The sequence below is a fragment of the Sylvia atricapilla genome, chromosome Z (assembly GCF_009819655.1).
Source record: "Sylvia atricapilla isolate bSylAtr1 chromosome Z, bSylAtr1.pri, whole genome shotgun sequence".
Classification (NCBI taxonomy): Eukaryota; Metazoa; Chordata; class Aves; order Passeriformes; family Sylviidae; genus Sylvia; species Sylvia atricapilla.
Window position 1 is genome coordinate 83,102,388 of NC_089174.1, and position 23,896 is coordinate 83,126,283.

Below are 23,896 nucleotides of genomic sequence, written 5' to 3' on the forward strand. Positions count from 1 at the left end.
ATGGCCAACAAGAGCCATTTAGAGAAATGGTTTGAAGCATGCTTGCAGACTATATTTTTTTTTAACAAATAATATGTGAGCTAGGATTGCTCATCTCAATGTGAGCATGGACTGTTCATGGTGCTAGTTCTCACAAGGCCTCCTTTTACTTCCTTCTGAGAAGGACTCAAGGTTGGTCATGTAGTGAATGCTCACCTAAAAATACAGCATCCTATTCAACAGATGCTTCCAGGCCAGCTGATGAGGATGTTTCCATTCCTGCTTGTATGGGCAGGATTTGGTTGGTCATGTGAAAACAGCAGTGTAAAGCTTTCAGGTAATCTCATGGCAAAACACAGAGGTTTGTTGAGCAAAGAGACTGAAGTATTTCTGTCACAGGCCATTTTGCCAGCTATAAAAAGTAAGATACACAGATTACACAGATAATTGAAGAAAAGATGTTATGATGAGTTAGAATTCCAAATCATCCTTGCGGGCAAAATAGTGACCAAATTAAGAAACAAGGACAGAAAAATTAATAGTGACACAAATGTATCTGTTTTCTAGTATTGAGAGTGAGACTGTGTTCCAGAGTGAAGTGATAAATATTTCTGGATATTGCAGATAGCCTGCAGCTAATGTAACAGCCATCCATCAGTAGTAATGAGCTATATTCCAAATCACATTATATTTACTCTTTATTATTTATAAAGTGAACATATTTTTTTAATTAATTGGCCTATAACTTTTGTCACACAAGCCATAGAAGATCAGGAGGCATCATCACATTTTCCATCTTCCAGTTCAGTTAATTGGCTCAGAGAAAGATACTACTTAGATTGTTCTTTTTCTGTAAGATGTAGGTACTAGCATCTTCTGAACTAAGATGTATCTCTTACCTGAGAAAAATAAGCAAAAAAAGAAGTATTGTATTTGTTAGTGGCTATAAGTTACTTTGTCATTTTAGTCACACTGTCTTTGCCTCTCCAGTTGCAACTTCTTCTGTAATGGTATAGCAGTAAAGCAACAACATTTCCCAGAGCAAAAACCGCTAGAAAAGTGTGTGTAAGCCTCACTGGCCTATGTAGAAGTCCATAATTGTCATGGATGACTCAGTGATTGACTGTATGCTGATATGTTCATGGTACATGCATTCTAAGCACGTGAGATAACAAGCAGTATCACAGTACAGGCAGCAATACTGTCAAGCTGTGTTTTTTCTGTCCTTGTTCTGAGCCATTTAGTCTTAGTGTACCTTTGTCCTGGTCCCCTCAACAGTCTCTTTTGATTAGCTGCATGGCACCTCTGCAGTGGGTGGCCTTAAAAACAAAGCATACTGCAGTTCCTTTCTCCACAGCTTGTGTCACTTCTCTATCTTCCCAAAATGGTGCCAGAGTAGCAGTGATGCCACTTATCCCATGAAGAGGAATTAGGAGAAAAGAGTGTTATGCTGAGTTGATGGCTCTTGTACCAAAGAAAGTGGAGTGAATAAAGAATTCCCTTCCAGCAGAAAGGAAGTAAAGTCTCTCCCAGGGAAGTGGACTCACAGGAAGGAGATTCAATCTGGGAACAGGGTCTGATGAAGGGTACAGCATTCCCAGATTACACAGGCAGCAGTCTAAACTGTTCTGTCCTCTTTAGGAGGACTTAAAGGTCATATGACATTATTACAATGGTATCATTATGAAATCTTCTGTTGTGTACACCATAAAAAAACCCCTTATAGTATCATCCTTCAGGAGCTCATCCTGAACTAATTTTAAAAGGTCTAAAATAGACCTTCGAGATATGGAATGCAATGTGCTACTGTGATTGTGGTAAAAAGAGCAGTTGGTGATACGACAGACACAGTTTTGATTCTTTGAATTAATGGGTGTGTAGGAGTATATATTCTGTGAATTAAGGAGTGGTATAAGCAAGGCTATTTCTGAAGTTCTGATGACAAACATTATCTATAGGATTTTGATGACTAACAATTCTCTAGGATTTCCACTTAATTCTGTATCCTACTATGGGATTCTGCACTCCGCTGTCCATAAACCTGGGATCTGAACATTAAACTTCATTCATGATAAAAATATTGTTCAAATTTTCACAGAGTTCTTGTTCTTTGTGGATTATGTCTGTTAAACTGTTTTAATTTTGTATTTACAGTAATTCCAATGTCCTTATTTTTTCATTTTCTCTAGGGCTTCAGTGGAATCGTTTGAAAGAGGTGCACTAAGGAAGCAATTAGTTAACCTTGCTTCTAGGCAAAAGAGTCTGTTGGCTGTTGCCCAAAACCAGGAAAAATTATTGCAGAAAATACAAAATTACAGAAAAACAAAGCAGATGTTCAATTCATCATCACAGAAGCAAACCTCAAACTTAGCTATTTTTCATGGAAGTGATACAAGACAAAATTTAACTGCTAATGAAATCATGTGTCCTAATGCAGTAACATTGAATATGGGACTTGGTACCAGTGTGCCTAATGGAAACAAACTAGAAGCACATGTCCCTTTAGAAAATAGATTTTCAGCTCAGGAATGCATCCAGCATCCACACATCTGCTTGGATGACACAGCAGCAAATAAAGAAGCAATTACAAGCAAAAAGGCTTCTGATCATGCTTTGGCATCTGAAAACAGGGGAAGAGAATATCCCTTTGACAACCTGTCAAAGCTGACAAATGCTGCAGAAGTGATGACATTGCCTTCAGAACCTACTATTTCCACTGCCAAAACAAAGCACTCACAGCAAAAATATATTGATTGTGTAGCAATTGTAGGACAAAGAAACAAGTCTTTAAATCCCACTTGGATGACCAACACATTAAATATTGTAGAACCCCGAAGCACTGTTGTCAATAAGGATGTCTATCAGACATCCAGTGACTGCAGGCAGGTTCTTTCACATGAAGATCTGCACAGATATGTGAATAGGAAAGAAGCTTTCCAGAAGCAGCCTCAGCAAGCAAATTTGTCAGCATCTACAAAGAACTCTAATACTTTGCAGCAAATGGTCCTTCAAAGTAGTGAGAATTCATTTAATGCCAACCTGATGCTTACTAATCTTAACTCAAATACAGACTCTCCAGCAAACATCAGTGAGAAATCTTCACAGAGTTATGGTAATCAAGAATGGGAACAAAAACAAGTGAGATACGTATGGAATAGTAAGAAAAAGCCTCAGCTGATAGATCTGCTTGAATTGGGATGGATAAAGCCTGGAGAAAACGTTTTAGAGTTCAAACTGCAGGTAATGGTTGATAAATAATAATATTAGCAGATAATGAAAATACCCCACACACTAAAATGGAGAAACAGCAGTTCTCACAGTTTAGTCTGCATCTTCAGCACTTATTAGTGAATATTTTTATTCACTGGTTTTTAATAACTGTTCATGGGTTTAAAAGGAAAATCATATGGGTGAAGTCTTCTGTCAGCCCACAATTTTAAGACCCAGAATACTGCATAAATAAAATTTGTGTTTAACTTTGCATTACCAGTTTGCTAATATTTCTTATTTCTTATTTCTTATTCTAGAACCAGAGTAGGCTCTTCAGTTGATCTACCTTGTGTAATAACTGATTTTCATACTGGAAAGAGCAGGAATGTAATTGTTGTTATGACTTAATGTCATTCTTGGAAAAAACTGTCAAATCCCTCAAATAAAAATCATGGCGTCAAGGATTTCATAGGGCTGTATTAGGCATGAATGCATGCAAAATTACTTGCTGAAGTGCTTGCTGGTTCTATAAACATACAGTATGGTATGAACCATATTTGAAAAAAAAAAAAAAAATAAACCCCCCTGTTTAATACAAAGGCATTTCCCTGTCCCTCCAAATATAGAGCAGATTTGCACAGCAGTTGCCAGGGGCCTGGTATATGAGGGAATTCATTGACTGAATTCCCAGATGTGATCTAGTGTGATGATTTGACCCTGGCCAAATGCCAGACACCCACAAAATTGCTCACTTGCTGTCCCCTGCCACAGCAGAGCAGAGGAGAGAGAAAAAAATTATTGGAGGCTTTGTAAGTTGGGATAAGGACCAAGAGAAAACACTCCAGGGGCAAAACAGGCTCAACTTAAAGGTGCAAAGTGAATTCATTTGTAACAAAAACAGAGGCGATAATGACAAGTAAAAATAAGCCCTTAAAACACCGTTTCTTCCTCCAATCTCCTCCCTCCTCCCCGCCAACAGCACAGGGAGACAGGGCGTGGGGTTTTGGTCAGTTCATCACCCGAGGTTTCCCTCCCCTGCTCAGGGACAGGAGTCCTTCCCCTGGGAGACCATGGGGTCCCTCCCATGGAGACAGTTCTCTGGGAACTTCCCCAGCGTGGTTCCAATCTCACCAGCAGCAGTCCTCCCAAAACTGCTGCAGCCTGAGTCCCTCCCACGGGCACACAGTCCTCCCAAAACTGCTGCAGGGTGGGTCACTCTTCCACGGGCTGCAGCCCTCCAAGGACACGCTGCTCCAGCCTGGAAGCTGGGCCCCCTCTCTGCATCCAGTCCTCCACAGGACCACAGCCTCCTCCTGCAGGCATCCACCTGCTCCAGCACGGGCACCTTCCCCAGGTGCTGTGGGTGGATCTCTGCATCCCCCGTGGATCTCCAAGGGCTGTGGGTGATCTCTGCATCCCCCGTGGACCCCCAGGGGCTGTGGGTGATCTCTGCATCCCCCGTGGATCCCCAGGGGCTGTGGGTGATCTCTGCATCCCCCTGGATCCCCAGGGGCTGTGGGTGATCTCTGCATCCCCCTGGATCCCCAGGGGCTGTGGGTGATCTCTGCATCCCCCGTGGATCCCCAGGGGCTGGGGGTGATCTCTGCATCCCCCGTGGATCCCCAGGGCCTGCAGGGGCACAGCTGCTCCACCATGGTCCCACCATGGCCTCAGAGGAATCTTGGCTCCGGGGCCTGGAGCAGCTCCTGCCCTCCTTCTCCACTGACCTTGGTGTCTCCATGTTGTTCCCCTCACATGTTCTCACCTCCTCCTCTTCTCTGGCTGGAACTAAAACAGTGCCCATTTTGTTTTGATTTTGTTCTTACATCTGTTACCACAGAGGTGTTACCAACATCTCTAACTGGCCCAGTCTTGGCCAGCAGTGTGTCCATCCTCAGAGCCATTAGATATTTACTCTACCAGATGTGGTGGAAGCTTCTGGCACCTACTCACAGAAACCACCTCTGTGGTACCCCTGCTACTGAAAACCAGGCCGTGCAAAACCAACACAGCTTGTTAATTTCCAGGGTAGGATATTGATAAAAACATGAAGTTCTTTTCAGCCAACTCACCAGTTTAGTTAATATAGGAAGAACTCCTTTTCCTGCACCTGTAATCTCAGGAATGCTTTTCTGCTGAGAGCTGGCATTTTGTGTGGTCTTGTGTTCTGGAATACAGGGTAGTGTAAGTCACAAGGCCATACATCAAGCCATATGATAGGTATGGAGACATGTTGGGGGTTTTTGTTTGTTTGTTGTTTGTTTTTTGTTTGTTTGTTTTTGTTTGTTTATGGTTTTTTGTTTTGGTTTGGTTTGGTTTGGTTTGGGGTTTTTTTGAGTCATGTAATATTCCTTTAAACTTCAAGATGACTAAGTGGAAGGATGAAAAATTCAGTATGCCTACTGTAAATTTTCAAGACAGTTGTCTGTGATAGGAGCTTGATGCACGTGGGTCCTAAGGAATTATAATCCAATGCTGCAAGTACTGGTGTATGGCACATAGAGAAGTCAGTTTAGTGTCAGTTTCATCTTTACTAAGATGAAAATGACACTCATTTATGTCTTGGAAAATGGTGCTATAGAAAGCGAAATTTAGAAGCCAGTGTCTGTTGCATTGCAAAGAGATGATCAGTAAATTTCCCTCCTTTATCATTATGGTGAGGTACTTGATAACAACATTCAGCTGATACATAGTCCTTATTTAAAGTTAGCTTTGGGGAGGCAAAATGCAATTGTTGTATGCTGTAGACCTAGGATGTGAATTCGATTCGATTGAGTGTTCATTGAAATATTTGAGTTAATTGTCTTAATTTAGTTCTTAAAGCAACCCCAAGCCAGTTTATATGATAGGAGATGGTTCAGTATTTGCTGGTGCATCACTCTCTTCCTTGGATTGATTAACCTTATGAATGAGAAGTGACCTTACTAAGTTCTAACAGAATTGATTAAGAGGCAATTGTTGCATTATTTAATTGTGTTGGTCCAGCTGTGGCCAATATGACAAAATCATATAAACAACTATAACATGTGCTTCTGGAGAGGTAAATGTATGTAGAACTGGGCTGTATTAACATGAAAGAGGCATTTAACAATAAGCTTGTTTGTACTGAATTTTGCATAAGGTTGTCAGGTTCCCCCTAAAACATGTAAGTGATATCCCTTGATATAAGTGAAAATTTTTGTGCAAATGTGTTTCATGTTTGCATGGTTGCTGAAACTTAACTCTGACATACATGTACCTCACGTAGCAGTTCCTTGTTGCACGGATTTGCCTCATGTAAGTGCCTGAGTTCACTATTGCAAATTAATTTATCCAAGGCCTTGTTATGTGTAAGAGGAACTAAGATACAAATACAGTTCTGAGAAACACACAGGGAGGTTTGTCCTCTGATTGGCTAAAGCATATTATTCTCGTGGAATAAATCATCTTGTTTTATACAGTTTTTGATAATGGCATTAAATTACGTAGCTTTTTTTCCTGAGAAAAACAGGATTAGCTGCAGCTTTACAGCTATATTGTTCTTTGGCATTTTTCATATTTCAAGGATCTTATTTTATGTTTGTTAATTTATGAATTTAAATTATTCCTTACTATTTTTTAGGAATTTAGTCATAAAGCTACACTCTTAAAGAATGGCAAGATCAGAACCAGTAAAGGACAAATATTACAGAATCCAGTTCAGTGGATTAAAGATCTGCTAGGGGGTGATATTTCTGTGACATGGAAGTATGTGTGGAATAAGGTAGGTCTGATTTGATTCCCAAAGTTAGCAATGAATGGCTGTAACAAGTTTTACTAATCTTGATCTCTTTACTGTTCTTAAAGCAAAAGAGGGTACAAGCCTAAGTTTTAAATTTCTTACTTTGAATGAATGAGCAGCAAAGAAAGAGCTACACAGCTGTAGCTGTACAGTGATTAACTAGTCGTAAGTGTTGAAATAATGTGGAATGCTCACACTGTAAACTAGCAGGGATTTGAAAGAGTAGCTTCAAAGACAATTAAGACTGATAGAGAAAGATGAAAGGCAGTTTGAATAAAAAGTATCAAACTTATTGAAATATCAGGGTGTCATGCACAACTGTTGCAAAAACACTGGCAGAGTTTAAGGGGCATTACAGATGGACTGTATAATGCTTGGGGTTTTTTTCAATTAGAATTCAAATTAGCATAACATCTCCTTGGATCTTGACAGATGCAGATTATGTTTGCAAGTGCATAAACTCAGTTTTAAAGGAAAAGTGAAATTTCTACACCTATCAGAAAAAAAACCCCCAAAATACTAATTAAAACAATCAGTTATCCATCTGGATTTCTTTGTACAGGTTACATATCTTGGAACAGAATTGTCAAAATTTAGTGTCGGTGAAGTGTCAGCATCCAGTGACGTGGAGTTACCAACACAGAAAGGAAACCATTTGGGTACGTATTGCTTAAAATCTAATATTCTTCATAACTGTAAGGAGTAGAAAGTGATTTCTAAAGGAATTAAAACCCAAAATTCCTCGATTGCTTTCTGATTTTTTCTGGGGTATATGGTTATCACAGATCTTGATCTTGAAATGTAAATAGTGCCAGAATTTGTACATGAAGTCTAAAATGTAGACTTCTTCCATAAATTTGTTACGTGACGAGAATAGTTACTAATGATTTGGTTGCAAGTAAAAAAAAATTATGTAACACTTTATGTTAAAATATATATTATGAAGTTTTGAGGAAACTATTTTAATATTTTTTAATTCTATTGCAAACTCAGATGCACTAGCATAAACTTTAATCTCATACACATCTTTAAATCATATTGAATTATCTGTGTGATGGAAAATCCCAGTATGCCCAAGCAATGCTAATAACTAACAAAGGAGGATATTTTATTCTCTAAAAATAAATATCAAAAGAAACCAAGAGCATTGATATGAAAATGACAGTAAACAATTTTTTCAGAACTGCCTAGCAAACTTAAGAACTTCAGTCTAATTTTGATAAGCAATGTGTTCTCAGAGAAACACAAGTCCCTTTTATAGCCAATTGTACTTGGATCCCATAAAGCTTTTGGGCTTTTGGGATTGTTCTTGTTAATTTCCTAAGACACTGCACTTCATGTGGACTGGGATTCCAGGGTTGGTCTGTTTTTAACATACCGAAAATTAATTTAAAGATAATAGTTCAAAAGAACTAATTTGATATTCAAACTACTGTGTTCTACTGGTATTTGGTTCAGGCTAAGATTTTCCAGGTGATGAGTTTATTTTGCCTTGCTTCAGTAACTTCAGTTTACACCAGGTGTAAGTGACTTAGAACTGGGTTGTTTCCAAACTTTTTTGATAGATCTTTGAAAATTTCACTAGTTCTTCTGAATTATTTGTATTGTGAAAAATACATGATAAACATTGTAACTTCTAGAACAAAGAAATCAATTTATTCAAAAACTACTCTCAGCAAACAAAAATCAGTCTGAAGATCCGTAAGGTTTTTCCCAAGTAGTCCAGGATCTTCTGGAAAAGAATATTTGAGGATGATTTTTGCGACACGTGATTTAAGATGATGGTAGCCACTGCCTAACCATTAGTCTCAGGTGAGAAGCTGTGAGAGGGAAAGTCAAGGTGTTCTCACTTTCAGTTCCATTTTAGATACTACATGGCCAGACATGTAGGACATTAAACAGTGCTTTAAATTGTTTCAGAAGAGGATTAATCTGCACTGTTGTTTTGTGAATACAGTTCTGGTCATTGGACAACCCTCAAATGGTTTGCAAGCTCAGTTCATGAGTTAGCTTGTTCCAAGTGCTTTTTCCAACAGGCACTTCACCTGCAGCCAGCCTGCTCAAAAGCAGAGGGAAGTTTGCTGGTGTGGATGTTCCTGGAGACATTCCCAGGCACTCTTTTATCTTTCTAATAGACTTAGGACCAGTGTGTATTATATAGGAGAAGGTTTTTCTGCTTTTTAGAGAACCAAACTATTTTTTTCCATACTGTATTAGTGATTTTTTTTCTGTGCATCCCAGAGCATTGATAAAAAAGAAGACTGGGGCCTAGGAATTGGAGTGATTTTGGAGGAGAATGCTATTATTTTAAATACTCCTCTTTCACTCTCCTTGTAGCTTCCCATACCTTGGCCTAGTGTTCATTCAGCTGCTCTATAAAGAGCATGGAGAAGTGGGAAGAAAATGATATATGCAGTGGCTGCATCTAGCCATCTTGTAATGAAAAGAAGTAGCTACCAATGAACTTTTTGGACAGCTCAGTTTAGGAATTAGGAACCTCCTAGTTCCTAGGAACCTCTACCAAATCAAGGCCCTTTGACAAGCAGAGAAGCAGTTGCTGTGGTGGCCACATTAAGAAATTAAGCAGTTTTCAGTTTTTTGAGATTAATAAGGTGCTTCAAGGTTTATATAGCATCAGACTTCTAGATATCTTAGGCGTCTTAGTAAAAAAACTTGAAGAGCCCATGAAGTAAAGCAGTCCCAGACCAATGCAGGCATTTAATAGAAGCATTAAAGATTGCAATTTTGGAATTGGTCATCTAAATCTTGACTAAATTTCGGTCTATGCGTCTTCTTTGAGTCTGAGTCTTTAGTCTCTTCTAGGATCATGATAGCAGAAAGCAAGAATTACTGTATTCAAGCCTGACTGAAAAGTAAACACTAAGCAAATAAGCAGTACTTTTAGACTATCTGTATATAGGAAAACTGAAGAAACAGTTATTATATGGCTTAGAATTTCTTTGTGCTTTCTGAATGATGACATAATGTTTCCTGAAAATGACCAAGAAATAACAAAGATTCAGAAGCAGATGTCAGTTGAGGAACAGATGTAAGTTGCAGAGCAAATGTTGATGTTAGATATTTCACATTGAAACTCCAGCAAAGTGGCATAAAAGAAAAGCTTATTCAGTTGTTACAGTCAGTAAGTGTGATATGCACATTCATTTTGCACATTGCTATTTCAGGAAGGCAGTCTTTGGAAAACAGCATGACGAGTCCAATTCCTATACACAGGCAATCCCTTACTGCCTTTAATAACCATTAGCCACCTGTAAAGATTAAAACAGCTCCTGTTCACCTTTACTTCAGGAAAGGTCTCAAAGTTTTATGGAAGAAGAGTATTTTCAAGGGAATCCAAATGATTTCTTAATGGCTGAACTATAAGCTGTTTTGAAAGGTTTATGTTAGTGTTAATTCAGGTATGGAGTATTAAGTTTTGAACTGAACTCACTAGGAATGGTTGAAAGCAAGTAAAAAAAGTTGTGCTATGATTGTATGTAATACGGTATGCTTCCCTTTTCCTTGAGGCAAAAAATGAAATACACACATTTGGTAGAGTACTTTTCAAGTTAAGAGTTTTGTGGTGTCCATTGTAATTTTGCCAAAGAAGGTATAGATTAAAAAAAACCAAAAAAGACAAACAAAACCCAAGCCCAAATCATCATCAGCAACTGCTGGGCTGGTAAAGGAGCAAAGGAAAGTCTGCCCTTAGATGTATTAGGCGATATAAGGCTGAGTGAAAATACAGAGCAACAAATTAAGAAAAATAAAAAGCATAATTTCTCTGTGCATTAAATCATCAGTTTTAAGTCATACTTCTAGTTCTTCGAACAAAAGTATCTGTTCATGCTCCCAGGAGAGAATTTTATCACAAGGGACACCAGTGCTACCAGAGTCCTGGTAGTGGCTCCATTGCTCAGCCTCATAGGAGCTTTGACCTGAGTAATATATGCAGCCAAACACCACATCCTTGCCACAAACACTAGTTGTGAGAGCTGTGAGCTTGAGAAGCAGCTGTTGCCAGGGAATTTATGAGTAAGTGTTTTTTTAGCAGTCTAGAAAACCTAATGGTGGATGCAAGGGCTATGCAAGAGATACGAAATGAAAAAGAAAAGTAGGTGGCATGGAATTGATTTGTGTGTGGGAGGGAAAGAATGCTAGGGAAGAATGATGCTGCTGAGGGTTTAGATGGATCTAAATGACCTAATAGCAACACTTTTTACAGCTCAATATGGTCGACTCTCCTGTGTCCAAATTAGAAACATTTTGCTATTTTGGTGTCGTTAACAAAATAATTTCATACCATTTTGAGTACTCAGTTAAATGTCTCAAAAAAAGAATAGTGTCGAGAAATGTCTTCTGCATTTAGATGGAGAAATATGATACATAAGCATTGCTAAATAATCTTGTGTAATCTAATTTAAAGGGTGGTGTGGAAATGCTCCTGAGGAGTCTCTGACCTTTGTGTAGTTGATGAAGCTTGTAACTTTGTGTTTTCAATATTGCATTTTTACATCGATTTGACATTAAACCCCATCTGTAATACTTGTATGAATTAAATAGTGCCTATGGCACTTGCTCTGGTATTTTTCCCTCTACTGCCTTTGATTATCTACAAAGGGACTACCCTGGCTGTCCTCAGTGCAAAGCTAGAGTGATCAGCTCAAACCCCAGTGACAGATAACACTGCACTGGCACAGGTAACAGTGCCAAGCCAGGTCTGCTGTGGGAGGCAGTAAGATGGAAAAGAAAAGAGAATCTAGTCTTTGTCAGTCATTGTGAACAAAAAGCGCATCCACACTTTAAAGCAATTCTTAATGCTTCTCTACATAGGCCCCACAGCTACCTTGCAAAAAATTAAGCTGAGAAACCTCTGCCAAAAATGCTTTTTTATCCTCCCCCCGCCTTTTTTTTTAAGAGAAGCAAACCAGCTTATTATCTTAAATTCCAGGGCAGAATATTTGGAGGAAGGTGGTCTTTAAAGTTACAAAGAATAGATTGTGTAGTAGATTGCTACATTTATTTATATCAAAAAACCCCAGATTGAATGGCTCTTTGATATTAATTGAAAAGTAACAAATATCCTGGTTTATGGGAGTTATGTTTCTCTGCTGAACAAATCAATAGCCACATTGACATTTTTCTCAAATATGGCTGCTATTTATATTCTGCTTACCAAAATGATGGTCTTGTAGCATGTATGGTCACTGTCAGCGTACCATCTGGGTGCTCAGTTCTGAATGGAAACAGTTACAGCAGGAGCGTAGAGTAATTTTGTACCAAAAGTAACTATTAACAGACAGTGAGGATGATGCAAAATTAAAGATACATGTTATGATAAAAATTAATAAATTGGAAATTTGCAGGAATTTTGTTCCATATATGAATTTTTGTTCATACTTACTATAGTTACCCAGTTAATTGAAGAAAAAGCTGCTGAACATGAAGTATAATACATAAAAAAATTTAACCACCATCTCAGTTTTAACATCTCTGCCTTGTGGATCTCAAATCTTTTGCATACAATTTTGAGTAGAAGCAAACTCCTATTTCAGAAGGAAATTCCTTTGCAAGCATCTCAGGACTAGTGCTTCAGTAAGTCTCTTAAATGAAATTTTTTAAGTGCTATGTGAATGCCCATAGTCCATAGATGGATTTACTGCATTGGTTTGCCCTCTAGTTCTGTTTCCAAAGAACTGGGCACATACACAATGCAACTGCTGTTTTACTTTGTGCTAAATAAAATCTGAATGTAAAGCTCACCTGTATAAATTTGGTTTAAACTAATTGACTCTGTGGGCTTTACTAGTCCCAGAAAATTCTAGAAAGGTAATTGATTTCAGTTTTCTTGATGGTCAATTGTCCTGTTTTGTTCACTAGTACAAAGTTGTGATGCTGAAATAACAGGCTGACTTAACAGGAGGGTATTTAAATCCCCGTGAGTCATTCCAATAAAATGAAACTTAGCTATTATATGTGTCAGTACCATCCTAAAAAGGTGTAAAATCAAGCTACTAGAAAACATTGCCTGTGCATGTTTGCAATTGTCTTCCATTGTACTTTAAATTGTAAACTTTTCAGGACAGGGATCTCATATGCATATTTGAATCATCGAAGATACTTTGTAACATAATCTAAACAACAAATCAACCCACTGTACAATAATTTATTTTGTGGTATACTGTACTCCACATAGAAAACCCGGGTCCTGGTTAGGCTCAGACAATTCTGTCAAAAATTACTTTCACTAGAAAACTTTACTATTCTCTTCTTCATGTTTTTGGAGCAAAGCAGGAAAAGATGATGAATAACATAACATTATTGTTTCTAACAAAAATGGCATAGCTTAAGCTGTGAAGCATTATTGAAGAAGTAGCTTATCATATCATCAACAATGGCAACAGTGATGTGAAAGAGAAGTACTCGAAATATTTAAAAACCTTCAGTGAACAAATCACATACAAACAAAAACAAAACCCTGACATCTAATATATATTTTTTCCTCCTTACCTGTAGTAGAATTTTCACCAACTATGTCCCCATTTATTTGACTCTAAAATGGGGAGATGAACTGACAGGGAGATGAACTATATTCTTTTTATTTTGTACTTTGGAAGAAATGTGAGATTGTAGACAAATATGTCTATCCATAATATTTTTTAGTCTCTGGGGTATTTTAAGGTGGAACAGTTCTACTGTTCTCTCTTCCTTATGGCTTACAGAGAAAATTCTTGAATATACTTTCCAGTAGTATGAAGTTCCAGGCATTTGCTTTATGTGCTTACATACATACTTTACGAAGAAGTGCACCATTCTTTGTGCAGAATTTACAAAGCTGTATTTTCCCATAACTGCATTCCGTGGCTGAGGTATAGGCTTTCTTCATCTTGCTTTTCACAATCCTCTACCTGCTGTTGGCTGTCAGCAGGGTAGGAGGTAAAGTGTCACATGATTGATTTAGACTTCAGCTATGTCACCAGCAAGAGCCAAACAAAAATCACTTCTCAGAGGGCCAAAAATTGTTTGTAGTTGAAGGAGGGTGGGGAAACAAACAACAAACCAGGACTGCATGCCATGGAAGCCAGTTCTAAGTATCTGATGTCTGTATTTCTTATCTATAAGCCAGATTTTTTCTGAAACAGGAAGATTACTTCAGAAGAAACCAGATGGTACCATGATTGCACAGAATCATAGGCTAACATAGGTTCAGTGGGACCTTTGGAGGTCTTAAGTCCAATTTTCTTTTCAAAGTAGGACCAGTTTCTAAGTTAGAGGTTTCTCGATGGCTTGTCTAGTCAAATTCTGCATATTTTCAGGGGTGAGTATTCCTATGCTTAACCATGCTCATGATGAATTTGTCCCCCATTTATCTAGATGGAAACTTGCTTGTTAAAACTTTTGCTGCCTTTTTTTTTTTTTTTTTTTTTTTTTTTTTTTTTTTGGTACAGAAACTATGTTCTCCTGAGAAGTCTTGCTAAGAGTATATAAAAATGACTCCTAGCTGAGTGCTTTGAACATTGGCTTTCTGGCCTTTTTAGTACCTGTGAAACAAGTGGTACAAAAATCCTTTGATAACTGACCTATCTTCTTAATTAATCAGGGGCATTATAATATTTCTTCTGCTTTGGTGTTCCTGTAGAGACTGAGACAAGACTGAGACAAACAACTGTTGTAGATTATCTTCCTGGAACACATCTTTTCTTGTCTTATTTATGGAACCAATAAATGGAAGGCAGTGTGATACACATCAGCCTTCAAAATGCACTGGCTTCATCTATTGCTTTGCTTTAGACAGACAACACAGACTGTTTTGACATCACATGGGTAATATGAAGTGAAAATATTTAGGAGATTACCTAATGGTTTTACCTTGGGAAGTGTTCAAATTTTATCACGTTTTTATCTTGGTTTTTTTTCAGGAATCACTTTTAACAAAGTTGCGACAAATCTTTTAAATGAAACGATTCAGCCTTTCAATCACCATGTGGTAATAGTGTAGGAGAAGGCTCTAGAAGTTGTTCTGAGGTTGCACATAAAACTCAACAAATGAATCACAGCCACTGCAGATTTTGCCAGTGTATTCAAAACAGGAGCTGTTGGTTTTTAAAATGCTGTTCTGACCTGAACTGGAACTTGATTTGTAACTTGTCTTCTGTTTCTTCCAATCTGCATTTTGGTCTGCTATAAACTGCAAGAATTTTAAAGTGTTCTGGTTTTAAGTACCCAAGTTTGGAGATGGAACTTTTTATACATTATCTTGACACATTAATTTCAGGTTTTCTAAAGTGGTTAGAAATAATTTTAGGGAACCGATTTCCTTTCAAGTGAGTATACAAGTGAATCATTATATAATCAAGGCTACAACAATAACATAATAGGTTAAAAAGAAAGAATCATATGTTGGGAACCTACACCCTTCTAATCATACCGAGAAATAGTCTCCTACAATTATTTTTAAAGCAATCTTTGGGTCTTTTAAGAAAGGATACTAGTATATGCCTTTGTTGATGTTGAGCACAAATTCAGTAATATTGATATTTAAATTGAGTGATTGACTTAATTGAGAAACTGAAAGGTCATCTAGACAGCTGTGTAATTTTTTTTTTTTTTTTTTTTTTTTTTTGTGAGAAAAATGGAACCAGCCATTTTGTTTTATTTTAGAAGTACTTATTTATTTTATGTCTTCTTGATAGTATTGGTCTATATGTCGAATATACCTCTATCACCCTTTGGGGACATAATCATTTTACAGCAATAGTGAAAAAAGAGCTACTACGATTTAAATTGTTATTTTGTTTCTCTCAGAGGCTGTTGAAACATTGCTGGATTTCTGCAGTGCCTTGGTGGACTTGACTTTGCTACATTGTTAAATGAAATGTAACAATATCTTGATGCGCCAATCCAAGGTCCCTGAAAAATAATAATTCAGAATGTGTCACATACTAAGTATTTGTTACTGTGTAACAGCCATACACCCCGGGATATAGAAGATGACAAAAACCAGTTACTGTGTAAGATCGTGATGTAGGCAGAAGGTTAATGGAAAATAATATATTCCTATCACTTATCTGGGTAATGCTCTAAAAAAAGCTATAAAGCAATATTTCTACTGTACATTTTTCAGACATTTAGAAACAGATAAACTATTAGCTGTGTCTCTTGAAAAAGCATAACACCTTTGGGTTAATTTGTGGAAATAATACTTTCTACCGTATGAAATAAAGTAATTTGAGATTTCAGTGTAAACCTTGAAACTGGTGCTTTGGAATAGAAGACACGAATATTGGGTCTCTATTCATACCTGCAAGTCCTTTTCCCATGCAGACACAGTGCAACAAGAAAGGTCACTGTTATAGACTACTTTGAAAGAAGAATGATTCTAAATACCTACTATTTTTTTTCTTCTTTGTGACATTGTTCTTGCCAATGTCACTGGAGGACAAAAAGAGAGCATGAACTTCCAAGGAATACTATCCTTTATTGAGAGGAGAAAGAAATGTTTCTTTCTCAAATACACCATTTTATCTCAGAGGAATAGAATAAAATAATTAATTGTGAAAGTATGAATTAAAATCCACATTAGTGCTATACAAATTTCAGTTATAGAGGAACTGAACCTATAGATCATCCATGATGAGTCAACCTGATATATAAAGAAAATAAAAAATAGGCTAAGGTACTATCAGGAGGTGCTCTATGTCCTTCTGGCACTGTTATAGCTGTTTTATTAATTATCTGGTCATTATAGTCCATTAAGGAGCTTCCAAACTGAAATCATTTATTTATTAGTAGGATGCTATAAATAACCCTTGACTTTTTTTTCAAAGGTTCATAATTACAAATGCAAAAAAATGCAGTGTGCATGATTTTGGTCACTTGGGGAAAAAGTACTTTCAAAATAGGGATAGAGATGGACACAAAAGATCACAATGCAATTGGTCAAAATCTCTGCTGGCCTGTATCATGTAGTGGGTGGACACACCTTAACTTTAGGTGTCTGACTGTCTGTCTGACTGACATGATTGGTCTGATCATTAGAAAAAGATGTCTCCTTACTGATTGCTTTGTAAGGAATCAGTAAGGATTCCTTACTGATTCCTTACTGTGGAGACTGTGGACTCCAGCATTTGAAAAGAAAAAAAGAATTGACATCTATATCATGTGAAGTGAATCAAGAACTATGGGGAAACCTGAAGAAAAGTGAATTCATTTAGAGTGGAAAAACTATTAAATTACTGGGGAAACATTGTATTTTGTCAGATAAAGTTCTGGTCTTACAATGGCAATCAATCTATGCACCAACTCTTTTTCCAAAATACCAGGTCTCTACCAACTTTTCTTTCCGTTTGATAGATCATGAATACAAATTTTAAAAAAAACAAAAAGCAAACTGAAGAACACAAAAGGCAGTTACTTGCTTTCACTCAACCTCAGGAAAATAATAGGAAAAATAAGTTCTTGATGTGTCTGTAACAGAACAGAACATTGAAATATTCTGATCTTAGGAGAGAAAAAGTGCAATAAGCACCAAGCCACTACATATCTGGGTTAAAGGTAAATAAGGCAAAGGAAAGCTTTAGTTTCCGGCTAAACTGGCCAAAAGCTCATATTCCTCTAACTGAGATTTCTTGTTTATCTTTAATAATTGTAGAAGATAATGAAGAAGAATATAACCGTACCATGTTGAGCTGCTCTGGTAAATTTTTCAGCTTAGTAAATTTCAGGTATTAATCCAGGTTCTATTGTCCAGGTTCAGTGTAATAGGAAATAGAAGACTTCATCTGAAAGAAAAGTTACTTTCAAAATTTCCACAAGCATGGGCAGAATTATTGTGCCTCAATCCAGTAGCAGCCTTTTTTTAAAGATTCAGAAGGCCCAAAAATGTTTTTCATGTGAAGTGCTGGCTGTCATTTCTGAGGTCTTACTTGGTCTGAAGAGACAATGCCTGTTGGAACCCCTTGATTGTGACTGATCTTCTCTAGGTTCTTGAGGGGAGTGTGGATAAGGCCCAAGAAAATTCAAAGCACTTCAGACAGATTTTTGTTCTATTAATATTCCACTGTGGCACTCTAGATCAAATGCTGTCACCTTTAAATGTGTTGTTCTTAGATCTTCTCTTTGCTTATGCGTCTGTGGCCTGTGTCTAGACTAGCTGTGCTAAAGCAGATACTTTTGAGACAGAAGAATAAAATCTGTGACTATGCCAGATACTGCAAATCAGTTCATCTTTCCCTCAGATGTGATAATAATCATTACCTGTTCTATAGAAGCATTTAAATTGGATTTCCTGATCTTGTGAATTTACTCAAATATGTTGCCTAAACTGAGAGGGCATTTAAATTCTTTTTCAGATAATTTACACCAGTAAGATATAAAATAAACCAGTAAGATAATATAACAACCTAACGCTGGTTTTGGACAGTTCCTGTACTTTCTTGCTTGGGAAAAATAAGCTAGATACTAGTCATAATTTTAAGACCTGGTCTTTCAGGAGCTATTTTAATGATCAGAAAATGGTGACTCTGCACCGAAGTGGCCATCTTATCTTCACTGACTAACCTTAATGCAGCTGGAGATTATGATCTGACATTCATGTAGTTGCACCACTAGTAGAATTTCTCCTAAAGTACAGTTTTCAGATTCTTAGCAGCCACAACAGACAAGGTCTGGTAGAGATGCAACAAAATGGAAACACAAGTTGAAAACATTTAGAGTGGTTTCACAACTATAAGACTAAAATAGATGCCTTCAAAGTCAGAAGAGATGTTGATAAGCAGGATGAAAAAACTGTCAAGAGACAACATGTGTTTTCCCCATATTTATGGAAAAAAACCCACTCATTCTGATATTGATACTTTATCTAACAGTTCAATAAGATGATAGAAAACTGACAGAATAGGACAGCAAGGGTGGAAAAGCAGAGAAAGACCCTCCCTGTGTGTCTAAATTTGCTAAGTTTGCTTCTGTGCCTGAGACATTGAGTTTTGGATAACTGTATAGGAACCCTTCTTGGCTGCTTACAGCCTCTAAACTGCCAGTCTTCTTTATGGTGATTAGAGTTAACAGTCAGCAGAGTGCAGGAAGAAAACCTCAAAGTGGGTATCAGAAGATTAAATATAGTAGCAAAGGGAGAGAGAAAGGGGAGAAGGACTTGAGAAAGAGAAATGCAAAGGACTTTAGTCACTGGTGTCAGAGGAAGAAACATGGGGACCAAAATACTGATTCATACCTACTGGTGAAAAATTTCTGTAGATATGGAAACTTTGTTCTCAAACGCTGGTGTCAGAACTGAGGAAGGCAGCTTTAGGATGTATAAATTACTGTAGTTTTGCTAGATATTGACTGTTACCTGAAATTACTGAGAAGTCGAGAATATAGAGATTAGATATGTTAATTATCCACTCAGGTAAAGTATTCATGGCAGAATAGTGATGTTTATTCGACAAAATGTTATTCCAATAGATAAAACATAAATTTGACGGAAAGGAATCAGCAAAGAAAGCTGTTAGCTGCTGCTGAAAAATGCGACTTCAATAGATTTATTTGGTCTTATCTCTCTTACACTTCACATTTGAGTTGAGAATTTTTAGTCATAAAGTTAAATCACTGCAGTACAGAGAAGAGCATTTCCAAAGTAAGAAAATAGCATCCTTTCTCCGATTATGATCTATCAATACAGAATGTGAAATGAACTTTGGGCTTTGCTAGGAATTTTCCCTCTACTTGCGTACAAAGGGTGGACATTTCAGAACAAAAAACAAAAAAAGCAGCTTTTCAACAAACTAGAGCAGGTTGAAGTCATGCCTATCATGCCACTGTATACTCAGCATTAATGAAAATGTTTCATCTCAGTTTCTGCCAGTTTATATAAAAAAAATCCCAGGCATACTTTTAAGATCATTTTAACCTGAAGTTGTCTGTTAGACTACTTTGTGATTCTTTTATCCAAGCATTCCTTGTGCCCTTTAAGGCATCACTTCTAAATGAGTGTGTAAGTTGGCTTCTTTTGGCGTGACTGACTGCTGCTTCATAAGTGTGAGGAGTGTTGTAACTTTTTGCGTGGGTCTTGTGTGCAGCCTGCCCAACTTTGTTGCAGTCAGTGATACTAAAATTTATTCCAGACATCAGATCATACATTTTGTTCCATTATGTACTGTCTTATGTGTACTGAACATGCATTGAGCTTGTAAGAGACCACATGCAATCCTGTCCTCATTGGAGTTTTGCCCTGGGTGTCATGGGTGTTCAACAACACATATCCTCACACACAAGACTCTGTTTGCACCTCTGAACACCCACCTCTCTCTTATGATAGCAATTTACTACTTTGCTGGCTTTGGATGGTCCTGGAACTCAGGAAAATAGCAGGATGGTTGCTATTGGAATTATTGAAATCATCATGGAATTAAAAAGTTTAACGCCTCCAAATATCACTGTTTGTTTTAGCACTGGCACAAATGATGTTGTCCATTCAGTGAGTGTATTTTGCTTTTTAGAATCAGTGTAGGAGATTCAAATGAAAAATGGTGGTAACAGAGAAAGACTCTTGGGATGGCATAAGTACAAGCTAAATGGCCAACTGATGCCACTTCAAACATGTTTTCTATGCATTTTGACAAGGATTTGTCTTGACTGATCGAATGATTCTGAAATACGTATCCTAGTTTGTTTCTTGAGACACTTGAATGTTGTTTGGACACAATCTTTTGTTGTGGTTTGTTGTTTTGGTTTTGTTGTTTTAAACTGAATCCATCTCCACTTTCATGAGAGTTCTCTCTTGACACCATCTGCTCTGTGTGACAATTTTGCCCTAACTGGTAGTTTTCTGTGTTGGGCTGGTTGTGGCAGCTCAGCAGCTCTGTTACTTTGTGCAGGGATAGTGAAGGGAGAAAGTGGGGGTGAAAGATGTATGAAAGCAAGTAACTCTGAAATCTGCAGTTCCAAGTGCCTTTTGGAGTCTGTGCTTTTATGGATCGATGTCTTCTAATATTTCTTGCTGGTGGATCTTTACAATGTTATTTTGTTACTGATTTTAAATGAGAAAATTTCAGCTTCTCCTGTACTGACAAAAGTGCTTTAAATTTATGCATTCCAAGAGTTTATTCAGTCTAGCAGATACTCAAATATTGAAAATACCTATAGTTCTGTTCTGCAGTTTCTTCTGTACAAGTGTACACTTTCCTTTTTATAAAGTCGTTTCAGGACAGGCACTCTCTGTGAGAGAGATTCCTTATTTTGGGAAAGTACATTGAACATACCTCTGTAGCCATACTACATGAAATTCAAGCAGTACCAAAGAACAGCTGCCTTTTCCTATTATATAATTGGAAATGTCTGGGATGGGTAGCTTCTCAGGCTGGGCACCAGGAGGTGTACTGTGGCCCTTGTCTCATTGAAGACTGGGTCTAAGTGAGACATACTGGTAAGATGTTGCAAGTCTTGCCCCACAAGATTCCTAGGGTACATTACAGATTATTAGGGATCACTAAGGCTTACAAGGTTCTGACAAAGTGCAAACACCTTTTTAGTGGCAGTGATTGCCTTCCATTAATCTAATTTACACTGTGTAATCATTTGCATTTATTTCCACAGGCTCTTCTGTCCAGTTTAACTCAGTGGAAAGCCCAACACATTTTCTTCAATTCTCTGAGATAGTAATGGCACAAAGAGAGGAGTTTCTACCATGCTCTGCAATGGAAAAGCACTGGAATTTCTACAAGGAATGCAAAGATTTTGGATTCTAAAGACTTCTTCTGTGCTAATACCTTTTTCTTTGCCATCACTTAAAAGCAAACTTTGAGCTTTTATAACTAAGTACTTTGCTACTGTCATTTTGATAAGTCATTTGTCTAGCACTTGGGATGATGTTTGGGTAATTGGTATGATGATTGTTTGGGTAATTGAGGAACAATGAAGTACTTGGTAGCAGGCAAGGATAACTGTCAATATTTAATTTTGTGCTGGAAGATTAGGAAAGGGGGAAGTAGATACGACTTACACACTGATACTCATTGTGAATTATATTCCAGGATGATTACTTGGTATGAACTTCTAAATTTTAATTTAAGATTAAAGAAGCTGCCCATGCTTGATGGGGCAGGACAGAAACAGACAGGCATCAACACTCAAAGTCACTTCTTACACCTAAAGCTGGAACTGCTGAGGCTGAGTTTGTGCTATCAGAAATGGCAGTGTGTGTTTGCCTAACAACATAAACTGTTAGGTTAGGCAAAAATCAAGATAAGCAGACTTGAAAATCATCAACAGCTTTGCTTTATGTGGCATATATGTATATGGAAGCATTTGAGAAGGGAGGCAGGTGCTTGGAGAGGTTAAAAGAGGAACCTTAGCTATTGGAAGTGCTCAGGAAAATTCCATTCATGTTCCAGCCAAATCTCTCTGGTAGGCAGAAAGTGTGCTGGCATATGACAGGAAATGCAATTAGCCTGTTTGCAGAACACAGATTTTTCCAGGTAACAGCATCTTAGATATTCATCCCAATCTCTGGGGGATTTCTGTTTGTTTTAGTTTTACAATGTTTGAATCTGCTTTAGCAGCGTATTTGTAAAACGTTGACTGTGAAGAGAGTTATCTGCATTCAAGTGGTATTCTTGCTCTTTTATTCTTTGGATTATAAGAAGAGATGGAGTAGTGGTACCTGCTACGTCTAACTCCAGTGAAGAGGATGGGAAGCATCTCCTGCTAATACATAATGTCAGCAAACTGTCTGGAGCGTGTGAAGAGCTCTTCTGCAAAGATCTGATTAGTGTCTTAAACAGAAGTTGGTTTAGGGAAGTGGGAGGGGTGTGATGTGCAGAGCTAGTACTGTGCCCTGGGACGCATGAGCAATCAGCCTGATGGGCTGTAAGGATAAAGAAATGTCAACTGCCTGGAAGTCAAAAAAGGTAAAAGCTGCTGAATGACAGGTATTTTGCAATCTCAGTTTCACAAAGAAAGAAAATGGACTGCTCTCACAACTGCAGCAGCCAAACAAACCTGAAGGCATATTGTTTCAAAGGAAGTGCTCATTCAAATACTGCACTTTGACTGTTAAAAGACCTCTGCTACATGTTTGTTTGACATTTTTTCTTTGTTGCAAGATGTCTAATAAAATTAATGTACAAAACCTGGGAGAATTTGACAGGAATGTTTTGGTCCATTATATTAATGTGATTTACATGACCTAAGGCAATCCTAAGATACAGTGACAGAAATTTGAATTGATTCTAGCTGAGCAATGAGGTAAAAACGCAAAGTGCTACATGAAAACCAATGTCTTACAGATGCTGTATGTGAAAGTAATCTACTGGTAAGGCTTTCTTCAGTTTTTAAATTGTATATAAGCATCTTGAGAAAGGCATTAGCTTGACAACATTTGGCTTAATATGACTAACAAATGTAGGAATCTACTCCCCAAGTCTTAAAACTGAATATTCTCTGATCTCCCTGCTGGAATCCTTTTATCTTAATGTAAAGATCCATTAGGAGACACAAAAAACTTACACCACTATATTTTCTCAGTGTAAATTTATGCTTTGTAAGTGCATAAAAATGTAAGTGGTTGACACTGGTCAAAGTTAGGCAGCTGTTAGTTTTGCTAACTGCAGCAGAGTAACAAAGCTTCTGCTCACAAGTGACAGTTCCTCCTCCCAGCCCCTTCTGCTGCTTTTATGATTCAGTTTTTTATTTAGTAGACCTCTTCTCCACTCCTAGCCTGTGAATTAGCACTTACTTTATGTGGTGCAGGCTAAAGTAAAAAAGGATATCAAATGCAAATAGTAAGACAAAACTCCTGGCATTCTGACTGCTGTTAAGATTCACACAAGGAAGAAAAGGAGAAAAAAGGTGATGCAGCGAACAAAACCCGCAAATTCAGATTCGTATTTCCACATGTTTATTTGTTTATTTATTTATTGCTGATACGGAATTTAAAAAAAAAAAAATCAG

General features: G+C 37.5%; 1 protein-coding gene across 1 annotated transcript in view; it reads left to right on the forward strand.

Moving 5' to 3' along the window:
- The window catches only part of ANKRD31 (ankyrin repeat domain 31), a 63,599-nt gene extending 40,615 nt beyond the window's left edge, over nucleotides 1–22,984 (forward strand). The window contains exons 20-23 of the mRNA XM_066339165.1: nucleotides 2,169–3,219; nucleotides 6,791–6,931; nucleotides 7,512–7,608; nucleotides 21,542–22,984. Coding sequence (XP_066195262.1) covers nucleotides 2,169–3,219; nucleotides 6,791–6,931; nucleotides 7,512–7,608; nucleotides 21,542–21,693 — 1,441 coding nt within the window. The 3' untranslated portion in view covers nucleotides 21,694–22,984. The remainder of the gene's footprint in view (nucleotides 1–2,168; nucleotides 3,220–6,790; nucleotides 6,932–7,511; nucleotides 7,609–21,541) is intronic.
- Nucleotides 22,985–23,896: the final 912 nt, after the last annotated feature.